Source organism: Xiphophorus maculatus, chromosome 18 (genome assembly GCF_002775205.1).
Source record: "Xiphophorus maculatus strain JP 163 A chromosome 18, X_maculatus-5.0-male, whole genome shotgun sequence".
NCBI classification, from domain to species: domain Eukaryota; kingdom Metazoa; phylum Chordata; class Actinopteri; order Cyprinodontiformes; family Poeciliidae; genus Xiphophorus; species Xiphophorus maculatus.
In genome coordinates this window covers 3,373,043-3,387,618 of record NC_036460.1, presented here as the reverse complement: position 1 = coordinate 3,387,618, position 14,576 = coordinate 3,373,043, and the positions used below count along the sequence as shown (strand labels likewise).

Genomic DNA, 14,576 nt, shown 5'->3' with positions numbered 1-14,576 from the left:
AGATCGTTTTATTTTTTATATCAGTGGTTTGAAAACTGCTGGGGGAAAAAACCTGATGAGAGCAAAGAGTTTAATATTTGAATCAGATCAGATGAAATGACAGGCAGGACTTTCTGAAGAAAAGTTGTGGGTGTTATTATCTTTGGGCATAGCATCCATATTAGATTTTGTGTGGCAGTGAATGTTGACCCTCTAATATTTTTAATTTTCTCTGCAGCGTATTTGGCAAATTCATTGCAGGCCGAGTTTGATTGCAGGTCAGGTGGTTTGTCAGCCTGTCAACTGTGGCAAATAAAGCTCAATCATTGTTCATGTTTTTGTTTATGATTTCTGCAAAGAATGTTTCCTTTGCATGTTTTAGTGTGGAGTGATAGCTTCACAGTCTTTCTTAATAGATTTCATAATAAACAAAGTTGAGTTTTACTCCATTTACGTTCGGACCTACGGCTAAATTGTCTTGCAGATCTAAATGTTTGAACATTTTTCCATGGAGGTTTGTTCCTACCAGACACGACCTTCACTTTAATTTAGACAAAGAAATCAATGACTTCTGAAATTTTACGATGGAAATTATCTACCAGCTCATCTACAAGGTTAGATGAGCTGCTCTGATTCTGATTGCTCTGCATTCAGAATCAGAATCTGTTGGATTTGACAACTTTTTACACAAAAACTGTGATGTTCACATTGTACTGTTTTCTGTTTGAGCCAATCCTAGTCACGCCCCTCATTTCCGTTATTCCTCGCACCTGTGTTGCTTCCTGATTGTCTCCCTTCTTAAGCCTCTCTCAGTCGCAACCACACTGCCAGATTATCGAACGCTTTCAGCAAGTAGTTTTCCAGCACTCTTACCTCGCCCTCATAGCTACGACCACGCTTTGTTCCTCGGACCTGCCCCTTTTGCCTTGCCCTTGTCGGACTGTTACTATCGCCCTTCTGGATCTCGACCCACGCCTGTTTCAGTTACACCGCTCTCGCCCACTCCCACGGATTCGACCCCTAGCCCCGATCGTGCATGACCTCGGCCCGTCTGACTAAGGATTCGGATCTGCTGCCTAACTAGTTTGTACGCTGCCCTGCATCAGCGCTTCCCTCCCCAGGCACTTCCTGCCGAGCTCTGCGTCAGCGCAGCATCCGCGCTCCTCCTGGTTCCTCAGCCGATCACTTCAGTTGCTGATCGCCAAGCCAGGTTAGTTTTCCCTTCACACACACGCAGTAACAGATCCTTTTGTTGCTATTTGTCCAGTCACCGATCTCTCCTCTCCGCCCCCCTTCGCAGTGCTGCAGCGGACGATCCTGCGTGCCCGGTTTAAGCTGCCTTTTAATAAATATCAGAGTTTTCTGCTCACTCCTGTGTCGTGGCTGATTTTTTGGGTCCCTCTAGTGAACCATTACAAAAAACAATGAATTTAACTTTGGTTGGTTTCAGTAAAGACATAAAATATAAATGGGTAGGAAAGGTGAATAATAAGAAACATTTCAGGTCTTACTACAGAGTGTAACATTTAGGTCTGGGCTTTAACTAGGCCATTCCAACATAAAGCTGCTTTGATCAGAACCATCCATGATAGCTCTGCCTCTAACAGGAGGAAGAAACAAGAGAAGATCAAATAAACACGATCAACAGGATCCTGTCAACACATCCTGAATCTGTCTTTGCTTTTTGTAACCCAACATGTAAATGTTGTTTCTTCCAGCGCTGTCTGATGAACTCAGACTGGTAGCAGGAAGCAGTCGCTGTGGTGGCAGACTGGAGAAGAAGAATCTGGGAGACTGGAAACTAGTGAAATATTGGAACTGGAACTTGAACTTTACATCAGCATCTGGAGCTTGCAGACAGCTCCACTGTGGATCTGTGGTGTCGTTACAAAGAGATGAGGACTACAATCTAGAGATCATCTGTTCAGGTGATTTCATATCCTGGCCATTGCCTTCCTGTTCTGCTTCCAACTCCACTGTAAAAAAATTCTCACTTCCAGCTCAGTCTGGGCTTCTTCCACTTCACCTGGATTCACTCTGGTAGATTTTCTACCGGACCAATCAGCGAACAGAAGGAGAAGTTTGAACGATGATTTATTTTCTGTTATTTTAGAAACATAGTCTCTGTAGTTTTAGCAATGCAGTGGAGGAAGTTCAGTCCATGGTGGCCACACTTCCAAATATTGAATTAACTTTAACGGCTCTTCTCTGTTTTGTGGTGGACAAATTATTGTAAGGTAATATCTGCTGGTTGTATTGTCTTCATTCTAAATGCTAGTGATTCTCACCAAATGAAGCTGTTTGGGTTGCAAGCACAAGGTTGGGAGATGTTTTCCTGCAGCTGCATGAGAACCAGAGCGTCTCTCCCTCAGCCTTGGTATAAAACTCCTGCTGTCTCTGCCTGAAAGAGTTTTCAATTGGAAATGTTTCACTATTGATCCTCTTATATGTTCTCTGTATTGTGCACAATATGCTAGTAAACCTGATTGAGTGATTCCATCTAACAGTGCTTGGTAATTGATTTTTTCTACATGTTTACAGCCCAGGAAACGTCCAGTAAACTTCTTAGTGTGGATCTGGTGCATTGCATGTCATGGACAAACGTTAGCAACTGGGTGAAATTTAAAAGCTCAACACAGTCCAGACTCTCTGGATGAATCAAAGTGTAGTTACAGAGTGGCTGGTTTTTACCAGGTTAGTGATTTAATGACGTTTGATTAGATTAAAGGGGAACCAGTGGAGCAGATTCAGGGTTATAAAAACCTCAATGTCATTGAGAAGAAGCTGATCAAATATTGAACTTCCTCCACAAATTAAGTTTAAAGTGTAAAAAGATGATAGTTTTCTATTATTCTGTGATTAAATCTGTTCTCACATTTGCTTTGTAGAAGACAAGGATGACATATTAATAATTGATAATTCATAGGTTCTTTGTGATGTTGTAGTGTAATTTTCTCTGTTTGTCTTAAGTTTTTTTCCACCCATCTCCAGGACCGGCCTGCAGTATAAGCAGATGCTAAAAGTGTAAAGAATATTAAACAGTAGATTTAAAAATAACAAAACTCTGCCCAGCTCCCCTCTCCACCCGTTCTCCACTAGTTGGTTGGTTCCTCCACACAGAGTCTGCTCTGTATTGGAGCTTTGCTGAACAAACTGGAACCAAATTCAGTGAAAATGTTGAAGAAACTTTTTTCTTTCTGCATCCACAGACTCAGTCAGGCTGGTTCAAGGGACCAACCGGTGCTCAGGCAGACTGGAGGTGAAGACCGACCAGTCGTGGTCCTCAGTGTGTGAAAAAGACTTTGACCTGCAGGATGCAGAGGTGGTCTGCAGGGAGATTGGCTGTGGGCCTCCTTCAGTCCACCAGGGGGCGCTCTATGGAGAAGCAGAGGCTCCAGTGGGGAGCAGAGAGTTCCTGTGTGAAGGCAGTGAGTCTGCTCTGCTGAACTGCAGCAGCAGGAAGAGTTCAGGTAGAAACAGCTGCTCACCTGGTCAAGCTGTTGGACTCACCTGTTCAGGTAGAGGAGGATCTGCAGACCTGCTGCTGTTCACTGCTTCACTTCTTTCATTAATGAACTCTCTGTCTCTGCTCACATCAAGACAACATCAGGTTGGTGGGAGAGGCCAGCCGATGTGCCGGGAGACTGGAGATGTTACATCAAGAAGAGTGGAGACCAGTGGCTGTTTGGTCTCATTACTGGGACATGAACTTAGTTGTTGCAGTTTGTGCTAAACTGGACTGTGGTTCTGTTGTTTCAGTAAGAAATTCAGAGGAAGCTTCAGTGAGACCAGTTTGGAGGATCAGGTCTGACTGTTTGCAGTCAGGATCTGCATTAAATTACTGTGTACCTTATGATGGAAACAGTGATCAGAGCCATGAGTTCATCTGCTCAGGTAACTCTGAACTCTCATATTTATTTCTTTTAAAATGTTTCTTCCATCAGGTTCCAGATGTCTGCAGAGAAACCGTCACCTTTAACTAAGAACCTGAAACCTTGAGGAGAGAGAAACTAAAATAATTTAAATATCCAGATAAAGTTTTCAGTTTAGCCACATAGATGAACAAAAACTCATCATTTTAATAACTTTTAATCTCTGCTGCTTTGAAGTCGATGCATCAAAATCCCAGGAGGAGTTCAAGGAAATCAGACATTTTCTAAACCTGAAAATTAACAGAAAATTAACTTTGATTCAAAATGGTGGACTTCCTGTTTTTAGTGAAAATAGCAGGAAAACCTTTTGTTTGTTATGGTTGTTGGCCTGGCTGAACTAGGGGGCGCTGTTGAGTAATTTTTCCACATTTATTTTTAATTCAACTGAAATACAAACACTTCCAGATTGTGAAGTTTGCTTTACATTTAGTGAGTTTATTAACATGTTTATGTCCCAAAAATATGATAAATTCAGCAGAAATAAAAATGAAGGATAAAATTCCAGGTACAGTCGGTTTCACTTCACCTTTGATGCTCTCAGTTTTTCTAGTTTGGTTTTCTTGGCCTTTATTTTTATCAAACTCAGAGATGTTTCCATGTGTATCTATAAAAATAAAGTTCTGAAATATTTTAAACCTTTTTTCTTTCTGCATCCACAGACTCAGTCAGGCTGGTTCAAGGGACCAACCGGTGCTCAGGCAGACTGGAGGTGAAGACCAACCAGTCGTGGTCCTCAGTGTGTGAAAAAGACTTTGACCTGCAGAATGCAGAGGTGGTCTGCAGGGAGATTGGCTGTGGGCCTCCTTCAGTCCACCAGGGGGCGCTCTATGGAGAAGCAGAGGCTCCAGTGGGGAGCAGAGAGTTCCTGTGTGAAGGCAGTGAGTCTGCTCTGCTGAACTGCAGCAGCAGGAAGAGTTCAGGTAGAAACAGCTGCTCACCTGGTCAAGCTGTTGGACTCACCTGTTCAGGTAGAGGAGGATCTGCAGACCTGCTGCTGTTCACTGCTTCACTTCCTTCATTAATGAACTCTCTGTCTCTGCTCAGATCAAGACAACATCAGGTTGGTGGGAGAGGCCAGCCGATGTGCCGGGAGACTGGAGATGTTACAACAAAAAGAGTGGAGACCAGTGGATGTTTATTATCATTACTGGGACATGAACTCAGTTGCTGCAGTTTGTGCTGAACTGGACTGTGGTTCTGCTGTTTCAGCAAAAAAGTCAGAGGAAGCTTCAAAGAGACCAGTTTGGAGGATCTGGTCTGACTGTTTCCAGTCAGGATCTGCATTAAAGAACTGTTTACCTGATGATGAAAACAGTGATCAGAGCCTTGAGTTCATCTGCTCAGGTAACTCTGAACTCTCATATTTATTTCTTTTAAAATGTTTCTTCCATCAGGTTCCAGATGTCTGCAGAGAAACCGTCACCTTTAACTAAGAATCTGAAACCTTGAGGAGAGAGAAACTAAAATAATTTAAATATCCAGATAAAGTTTTCAGTTTAGCCACATAGATGAACAAAAACTCATCATTTTAATAACTTTTAATCTCTGCTGCTTTGAAGTCGATGCATCAAAATCCCAGGAGGAGTTCAAGGAAATCAGACATTTTCAAATCCTGAATATCTACAGAAAATTAACTTTGATACAAAATGGTGGACTTCCTGTTTTTAGAGAAAATGCCAGGAAAACCGTTTGTTTGTTATGGTTGTTGGCCTGGCTGATCTAGGGGGCGCTGTTCAGCCATTTTGCCAAATTTATTTTTAAATCAACTGAAAAACAAACACTTCCAGATTGTAAAGTTTGATTTACATTTATTGAGTTTATTAACATGTTTATGTCCCAAAAATATGATAAATTCAGCAGAAATAAAAATGAATGATAAAATTCCAGGTACAGTCGGTTTCACTTCACCTTTGATGCTCTGAGTTTTTCTAGTTTGGTTTTCTTGGCCTTTATTTTTATCAAACTCAGAGATGTTTCCATGTGTATCTATAAAAATAAAGTTCTGAAATATTTGAAACCTTTTTTCTTTCTGCATCCACAGACTCAGTCAGGCTGGTTCAAGGGACCAACCGGTGCTCAGGCAGACTGGAGGTGAAGACCGACCAGTCGTGGTCCTCAGTGTGTGAAACAGACTTTGACCTGCAGGATGCAGAGGTGGTCTGCAGGGAGATTGGCTGTGGGCCTCCTTCAGCCCACCAGGGGGCGCTCTATGGAGAAGCAGAGGCTCCAGTGGGGAGCAGAGAGTTCCTGTGTGAAGGCAGTGAGTCTGCTCTGCTGAACTGCAGCAGCAGGAAGAGTTCAGGTAGAAACAGCTGCTCACCTGGTCAAGCTGTTGGACTCACCTGTTCAGGTAGAGGAGGATCTGCAGACCTGCTGCTGTTCACTGCTTCACTTCCTTCATTAATGAACTCTCTGTCTCTGCTCAGATCAAGACGACATCAGGTTGGTGGGAGAGGCCAGCCGATGTGCCGGGAGACTGGAGATGTTATATCAAAAAGAGTGGAGACCAGTGGCTGTTTGGTATCATTACTGGAACTTGAACTCAGTTGCTGCAGTTTGTGCTGGACTGGACTGTGGTTCTGCTGTTTCAGCAAGAAAGTCAAATAAAGCTTCAAAGAGACCAGTTTGGAGGATCATGTCTTACTGTTTGCAGACAGGATCTCCAATAAATAGCTGTGTACCTTCTGATGAAAACAGTGATCAGAGCCTTGAGTTCATCTGCTCAGGTAACTCTGAACTCTCATATTTATTTATTTTAAAATGTTTCTTCCATCAGGTTCCAGATGTCTGCAGAGAAACCGTCACCTTTAACTAAGAACCTGAAACCTTGAGGAGAGAGAAACTAAAATAATTTAAATATCCAGATAAAGTTTTCAGTTTAGCCACATAGATGAACAAAAACTTATCATTTTAATAACTTTTAATCTCTGCTGCTTTGAAGTCGATGCATCAAAATCCCAGGAGGAGTTCAAGGAAATCAGACATTTTCTAAACCTGAAAATTAACAGAAAATTAACTTTGATCCAAAATGGTGGACTTCCTGTTTTTAGAGAAAATAGCAGTAAAACTTTTTGTTTGTTATGGTTGTTGGCCTGGCTGATCTAGGGGGCGCTGTTCAGCCATTTTGCCAAATTTATTTTTAAATCAACTGAAATACAAACAATACCAGATTGTGAAGTTTGCTTTACATTTATTGAGTTTATTAACATGTTTATGTCCCAAAAATATGATAAATTCAGCAGAAATAAAAATGAATGATAAAATTCCAGGTACAGTCGGTTTCACTTCACCTTTGATGCTCTGAGTTTTTCTAGTTTGGTTTTCTTGGCCTTTAATTTTATCAAACTCAGAGATGTTTCCATGTGTATCTATAAAAATAAAGTTCTGAAATATTTTAAACCTTTTTTCTTTCTGCATCCACAGACTCAGTCAGGCTGGTTCAAGGGACCAACCGGTGCTCAGGCAGACTGGAGGTGAAGACCGACCAGTCGTGGTCCTCAGTGTGTGAAACAGACTTTGACCTGCATTATGCAGAGGTGGTCTGCAGGGAGATTGGCTGTGGGCCTCCTTCAGTCCACCAGGGGGCGCTCTATGGAGAAGCAGAGGCTCCAGTGGGGAGCAGAGAGTTCCTGTGTGAAGGCAGTGAGTCTGCTCTGCTGAACTGCAGCAGCAGGAAGAGTTCAGGTAGAAACAGCTGCTCACCTGGTCAAGCTGTTGGACTCACCTGTTCAGGTAGAGGAGGATCTGCAGACCTGCTGCTGTTCACTGCTTCCCTTCCTTCATTAATGAACTCTCTGTCTCTGCTCAGATCAAGACAACTTCAGGTTGGTGGGAGAGGCCAGCCGATGTGCCGGGAGACTGGAGATGATACATCAAGAAGAGTGGAGACCAGTGGATGTTTGGTATCATTACTGGACCATGAACTCAGTTGCTGCAGTTTGTGCTAAACTGGACTGTGGTTCTGTTGTTTCAGCAAGAAATTCAGAGGAAGCTTCAAAGAGACCAGTTTGGGAGATCTATTCTGGCTGTTTCCAGTCAGGATCTGCATTAAAGAAATGTTTACCTTATGATGAAAACAATAATAAGAGCCATGAGATCATCTGCTCAGGTAACTCTGAACTCTCATATTTATTTCTTTTAAAATGTTTCTTCCATCAGGTTCCAGATGTCTGCAGAGAAACCGTCACCTTTGATTTAATGGGACAATAAACTGGTATACTTATTTGTGGAGGAGTTTGGAATATACGACTTAATCCATAGCTGAATATAATCCCATATCAGAATATGGTGTTATAGATATCTGTAGGAGTTTATATCCAACAAGCCGCGATAATACTCATTTCTCTCATGAACATATGGTATATTCTAGAATAGGTTATTTCTTTACTGTTAAAAGAGATTGTCATAAGATTAGTAACTGTGAGATTGGCAACATTGACCTCTCTGATCATGCCCCCCTATTATTAACTTTAAAATTAGATGAGGAGCCTAAAAGTACACAATGGAGATTATATACGAGTATACTGTCTGACTGAATGACTTCCAATTTACGAAACTAATCAAATCTGACATAAACACATTTCTAAAAGAAAACAATATCAGAGAGGTTAGTCCAGAAATAGTTTGGGATGCACTAAAAGTGGTTATGAGAGGTAAAAATTATATCTTTCTGTGTCCAAAGAAAGAGAGCAAACCAATTAAAACTATCAGAATTAAACAACAAAATAAAAACGGTTGAGACAAAACATAAGAACTAAAACCAGAACATCATATAAAGCTTAAAGTATTAAGAAATAAACTTAATGCAATGTATTTACAAGAAATACAAAAAAAGATGATTTATACTAAGCAGAGATATTATGAATCGAGAGCCAAATTAGCAAAACTCTTTGGGAGAAAATTTAAAAACCAACAAGCAGAAAACACAATATATAAAATAAGGGACCCAAATTCTGAGAGGTGTGTATATAAATAAAATGAAATCCAACAAGCTTTTCAAACTTACTATAAACAATTATACACACAACCAAGCTTAAAAGATGGCAGCAAATTAAACAATTCCTTGAACAACTGAACCTACCTGTTCTGTCGTATGATCAAAATCAAAGGTTAATAGCGAATATCACAGAGCGGGATCTCTCTTACGCCATTACAAAGCTTAAACAAACAAATCTCCTGGTCCAGACGGATTTCCGTCCAAAAGCAATTTAAGTCAGAGTTATCACCATTCCTCCTTCAAATGTTTAACATGGCTCTGAAAAAGGGTAAAATGCCACCAACATGGAAACAGGCTACAGTATCTGTTATTCCAAAAGAAGGAAAGGACCATCTGAGCTGCAGGTCCTACAGACCTATCTCTGTTCTTAATATTGATTATAAATCATTCACATCAATTCTCTCAAGGAGAATACAGGAGATACTCCCAGAACTTATTCAGACCAATCAGACCGGTTTTATCCCACAGAGACAAACCCATGATTATATCCGTCAAACATTGCATATCCTGAACCACATTCAAAACTGCCAAACACCAGCTGCAGTGATCAGCCGCGACGCTGAAGAAGCTCTCGATACAGTAAGCTGGGACTTTCTATATAAAGAACTCGAGAAATTTGGTTTCCACTCCAATTTTATTGACGTAATCAGGTCACTATACAAAAAACCAATTGCACAGATAAAAATCAATGGACATCTTTCAAATACCTTTGAATTAGAACAAGGAACGAGACGAGGATGTGGACTCGCTCCATTACTATTTGGCCTTTTCATGGAACCGTTCGCCCAACTAATTAGGCAAACTGACAATATCAAGAGTATAAACATTTCTGGTGAAGCACACAAAGTGGCGCTATATGTGGATGATGTGTTGTTATAAATTAGCGAACCAAGCACGTCGCTGCCTACATTATTTGAGAGCTTGAGAAGCTTTGGTGAATTTGCAGGATATAAATTGAATGTGAAAAAAATCACAGATATTGACATTTACTTATAATCCACCAAATTCTTTGTGGGTCGAACTAAAACTTTAATGGGACCAAACTGTATTGAAATACCTTGGGGTTCTGATCCCCAAAGATACAACCACTATAGCTAAGATCTTCTGACCAAAATTAGACTGGATATAAAACGATGGACTGTCACCCTTCATGGGTTTAACCCAAAGAATTGAATCTGTCAAAATGAACCTACTACCAAGATTCATTTTCTTGTTTCAAGCCCCACAGGGAGAAATTACAAGAAAGCAATTTATAGAGTGGGACATAATGCTTTCCAGATTTCTATAGCTCAGGGAAAAACGCAGAGAATTAGATTTAAAACACTACAGCTTTCAAAAGAAATGTACCGCAGTTAAAGAACTACTTCTATTCTGCACAAATTAAGCCACTGATAAACCTTTGTAATAAAAACTACAACGCCCGATGGAAGGATATTGAATTGGCTCTATCTCCAGACACCCCCTTACAGGCAATCTGTGGGAATAAAGATTTAGAACAGATTAAACTCAAAAATGAAAATCCTTGGATAAGATCCCAATTAAAGATCTGGACAGATGTTAAACAGGAATATAAACTACATGACACGCTTACGATCCTGATTTTAAACCAAATCAAACAGATACAGGATTCTGTAGTTGAACATCTAAAGGCAAAACAACACATTTCTCATTAATGGATAAAGGACAAATAAAAGACTTTCAAACACTTAAAACGATTTATAACTTGGGAAGACAGAATTTTTATAAATACCTACAAGTACGCCATTATCTTAATCAGGAAACTATCAGACATATAGATGAACAGGAACCAGTGCTTAAAGAAATACTAACGGTATATTAGGAATAATCCAAAAAGGTATTATATCACGGTTATTTAAGGGACTTATGAGTAAAAAAACATATTCAACTTTATATGTGAAAACAAAATGGGAAAAGGAAATTAAAATGAAAATCCCAGAAGAAAAATGGCCTAGTTACTGCATGACAGTTTGGAGATGTACTAATTTGTACTCATGGAGAGAATTTAACTGGAAATGCTTACATTTACTTTTTTATAACACCAAAACAGAAAATCTCTCATACCAGGGGGCAGCCTGAGGGCTGGAGGCAATGTGGAAACACAGAACCCGACCACTGGCATATATTTTGGGACTGTACAATTATAAGACATTATTGGATAGAAATACTCACAAATATTGAAAATATCTTGAAAATGAAAATACCTTTTAAATGTACTATTTTTATTGGAGGTGACACAGAATGCCTACCTGACAACATAAACTATCTGTTTCAAATACTAATCACAGCCTGTAAACAAACTGTCACCAGACGCTGGATCCTCCCTGAACCTCCCACTATAGAAGAATGGATAGAGTGTGTTAATGAAATCTATCAGATGGAAAGATTAATGTCAGGTTTGACACCTATTAAAGACAAGTTGAACAAACACAGAAAAGACAAGAGAGTTAGATTCTTTTGTACTCGCGAGGAGAACGGGCAGAGATGTGTTTACAGTTACAAATCTCCAAACGCTCTGAAACACATTTGTCCGCTCCTCTCTTTTTATTACTTTCAGAGTCCCTATCACAGCAGGCACTGCAACTCTAAGTGGTGGGGACAGAACATGTAGTTGCAGTGCTAATGACAATCACTAACTAAACACATGTTATCTTGCATTAAAACACAGAGTAAAAACAGAACAGGTCGTATATCTTCAAGGCGACGATTCTTCAGCTATCTAACAGCTCAAAGGAAGAAGAAGTCCTGCTGAGCAATGAACCCCATGAGCACGGTTATCACTCTTCTCTTCAGGGAGGCCCTCTTGTGAAGACGGAGATAAAGTAGATCAAATACAGAAACAGTCTTTATGATGAAGGAAAAGAAAACAATCAAGGAACATCATATAAGTAACACTATTGTTATAAATGAAACAAAAAATATATGATAATATATATACATTTCACCTAACAATTAACATTTCTAATTCATTTTCAACTGAACAGGTTCATTATCTTGTGGTCCAAATGGGTGTCCTATGTCACCCAAACACAATATGCAAGAATACTAGATTGTTGAGAATTTAAAAAAACACTTTATCCTTCAGGAAGTGTCTATTTACTATATAATTTACTGAGTTATACAGATAAAAGTAATGTCTCTCCAAAATAAAAACCCCATGTTCCATATTTTTAATTTGTTTTTGTAAATAGAAATGTAAATAAAATGAATTTTGAATCTGATCACAGACTGAAATTGTGCTTTTGTCATCTTCTCAATACCTCAAAAATAAATTATATAAAAAAATTCCAGGTACAGTCGGTTTCACTTCACCTTTGATGCTCTGAGATTTTGTAGTTTGGTTTTCTTGGCCTTTACTATTTTATCAAACTCAGAGATGTTTCCATGTGTATCTAGAAAAATAAAGTTCTGAAATATTTTAAACCTTTTTTCTTTCTGCATCCACAGACTCAGTCAGGCTGGTTCAAGGGACCAACCGGTGCTCAGGCAGACTGGAGGTGAAGACCAACCAGTCGTGGTCCTCAGTGTGTGAAAAAGGCTTTGACCTGCAGGATGCAGAGGTGGTCTGCAGGGAGATTGGCTGTGGGCCTCCTTCAGTCCACCAGGGGGCGCTCTATGGAGAAGCAGAGGCTCCAGTGGGGAGCAGAGAGTTCCTGTGTGAAGGCAGTGAGTCTGCTCTGCTGAACTGCAGCAGCAGGAAGAGTTCAGGTAGAAACAGCTGCTCACCTGGTCAAGCTGTTGGACTCACCTGTTCAGGTAGAGGAGGATCTGCAGACCTGCTGCTGTTCACTGCTTCACTTCCTTCATTAATGAACTCTCTGTCTCTGCTCAGCTCAAGACAACTTCAGGTTGGTGGGAGAGGCCAGCCGATGTGCCGGGAGACTGGAGATGTTACATCATGAAGAGTGGAGACCAGTGGCTGTTTGGTATAGTTACTGGGACATGAACTCAGTTGCTGCAGTTTGTGCTGGACTGGACTGTGGTTCTGCTGTTTCAGCAAGAAATTCAGAGGAAGCTTCAAAGAGACCAGTTTGGAGGATCAGGTCTGACTGTTTGCAGTCAGGATCTGCATTAAAGAACTGTTTACCTTATGATGAAAACAATAATAAGAGCCACAAGTTCATCTGCTCAGGTAACTCTGAACTCTCATATTTATTTCTTTTAAAATGTTTCTTCCATCAGGTTCCAGATGTCTGCAGAGAAACCGTCACCTTTAACTAAGAACCTGAAACCTTGAGGAGAGAGAAACTAAAACTGGTTTAAATATTACTGACAGACTATAGATCTATCATAGAGGTGCTAGTAATCATGTTTAAACATGCTAGTAACCATGGCAACCAGTCTGTGATCAGCTCCTGTCTCTTTCTCATTCATGCCATCTTGTTTTCCACCTCAGATTAGATCCAGTTGTCTCTGTGTTTCCTCTGCGTTCCCAGGTCTGCTGGTTGAGCCGCTCATCTTCCTGTCTTCCTCCACTGACGGGGTCTCCACAGGCAGAAAGCAGGGGTCTGAGCTCCTCATTGGCTCACATTTCAGCATCATGTGCTCCATCAGACCTCAGTATGAAGGCGGCTCCTTCCAGCTCATCTTCAGCACCTCTAACTACACTCAGAACCAGACCCTGCCAGCTGTTAATCACTCCGCCCTCTTCCTGTTCTCTGCTGCTGGCCACGCCCACCAAGGAACCTACCGCTGCGTTTACCACGTCTACGTTTTCTCCTATAACTTCTCCTCTATCAGCCAGCCTCTCAACCTCACTGTCTCAGGTAAACTCATGGAGTCCATGAGGAAAAGTTCTGCTTCAGGTGAACCAGCAGCTGTCTGCCTCATTCATGAGGTCAGAGAGGAGGATTGATGATATTACTGTTCATGATCAGATCTACAGGCAGCATGAAAACAAGGGTCTATATGATTATTTTCTAGCTGGACTCATCTGATGAAAGCTGATCCTGAATCTGTTTCATTCAGTTTCAGCCTCTCCCACTGCTTTGATCATCAGTCTGGTTGTCGTCCTGCTGGGTATGCTGGGATCAGGCCTGGTCCTCTACTTTAAGGTACTGCATGTATCATGCATGATGTGTTCAGTTGGGAAAGTTCTTGCATTGAAGCTGAACCATCCTCTGTTTCCAGGCCAGGAGAAACCAGAAGTCTGGACCAGAAAACAACCATCATGATGAAGGATCCAGAGCTGAAGGCAGCTTAGAGGAGGAGACTGCAGTCTGAAGGAACCAGGAGAAAATGATCTTCATTTCACATCCGCAGGAAGGAGCAGAGACATGTTTCAGACTCCTGGAAATCTATCCGTCTATGTATCTATGATAAAATGTCTCTGTGCTCCTGCAGCAGGAAGGAAGTTCAACATTCAGAAATTTGTATCTGGACTAAACCTACTTAAGTTAAACTTATATAAGAAGGGAACACAAAACAAAACATTCAACAAACAAAATATAACAGAAAACCCACTTCATCAAAATCTGATCTACATCAACCTTGCAAGGATAGCATATGATAGGATATGTGGGGTCAAAGGTCAGGTAGCCAATTCCATCAGGCCCTGAACCCAGCTTGTGTCCTTGTCTTAGTTGGGGTTCTGAATTGTTGTGTGACTAATGTAATACAGTTGATCCTAGCTTGTAATACTTTGTCCTGCC

General features: G+C 40.8%; 2 protein-coding genes across 2 annotated transcripts in view; both read left to right on the top strand.

The window, feature by feature from the left end:
- The first annotated feature begins 3,490 nt into the window (after nucleotides 1-3,490).
- LOC111611970 (scavenger receptor cysteine-rich type 1 protein M130-like) overlaps nucleotides 3,491-14,576 on the top strand; it is a 47,164-nt gene continuing 36,078 nt past the window's right edge. Inside the window, exons 1-2 of the mRNA XM_023351289.1 lie at nucleotides 3,491-3,497; nucleotides 6,338-6,353. The gene's annotated coding sequence lies outside the window, so the exon portion shown is untranslated. The remainder of the gene's footprint in view (nucleotides 3,498-6,337; nucleotides 6,354-14,576) is intronic.
- On the top strand, nucleotides 12,707-14,562 carry LOC111611979. Its single transcript, XM_023351300.1, has 4 exons — nucleotides 12,707-13,057; nucleotides 13,362-13,691; nucleotides 13,894-13,979; nucleotides 14,056-14,562. The coding sequence occupies exons 1-4, from the start codon at nucleotides 12,814-12,816 to the stop codon at nucleotides 14,146-14,148; spliced, it is 753 nt and encodes a 250-aa protein (XP_023207068.1). The 5' UTR covers nucleotides 12,707-12,813; the 3' UTR covers nucleotides 14,149-14,562.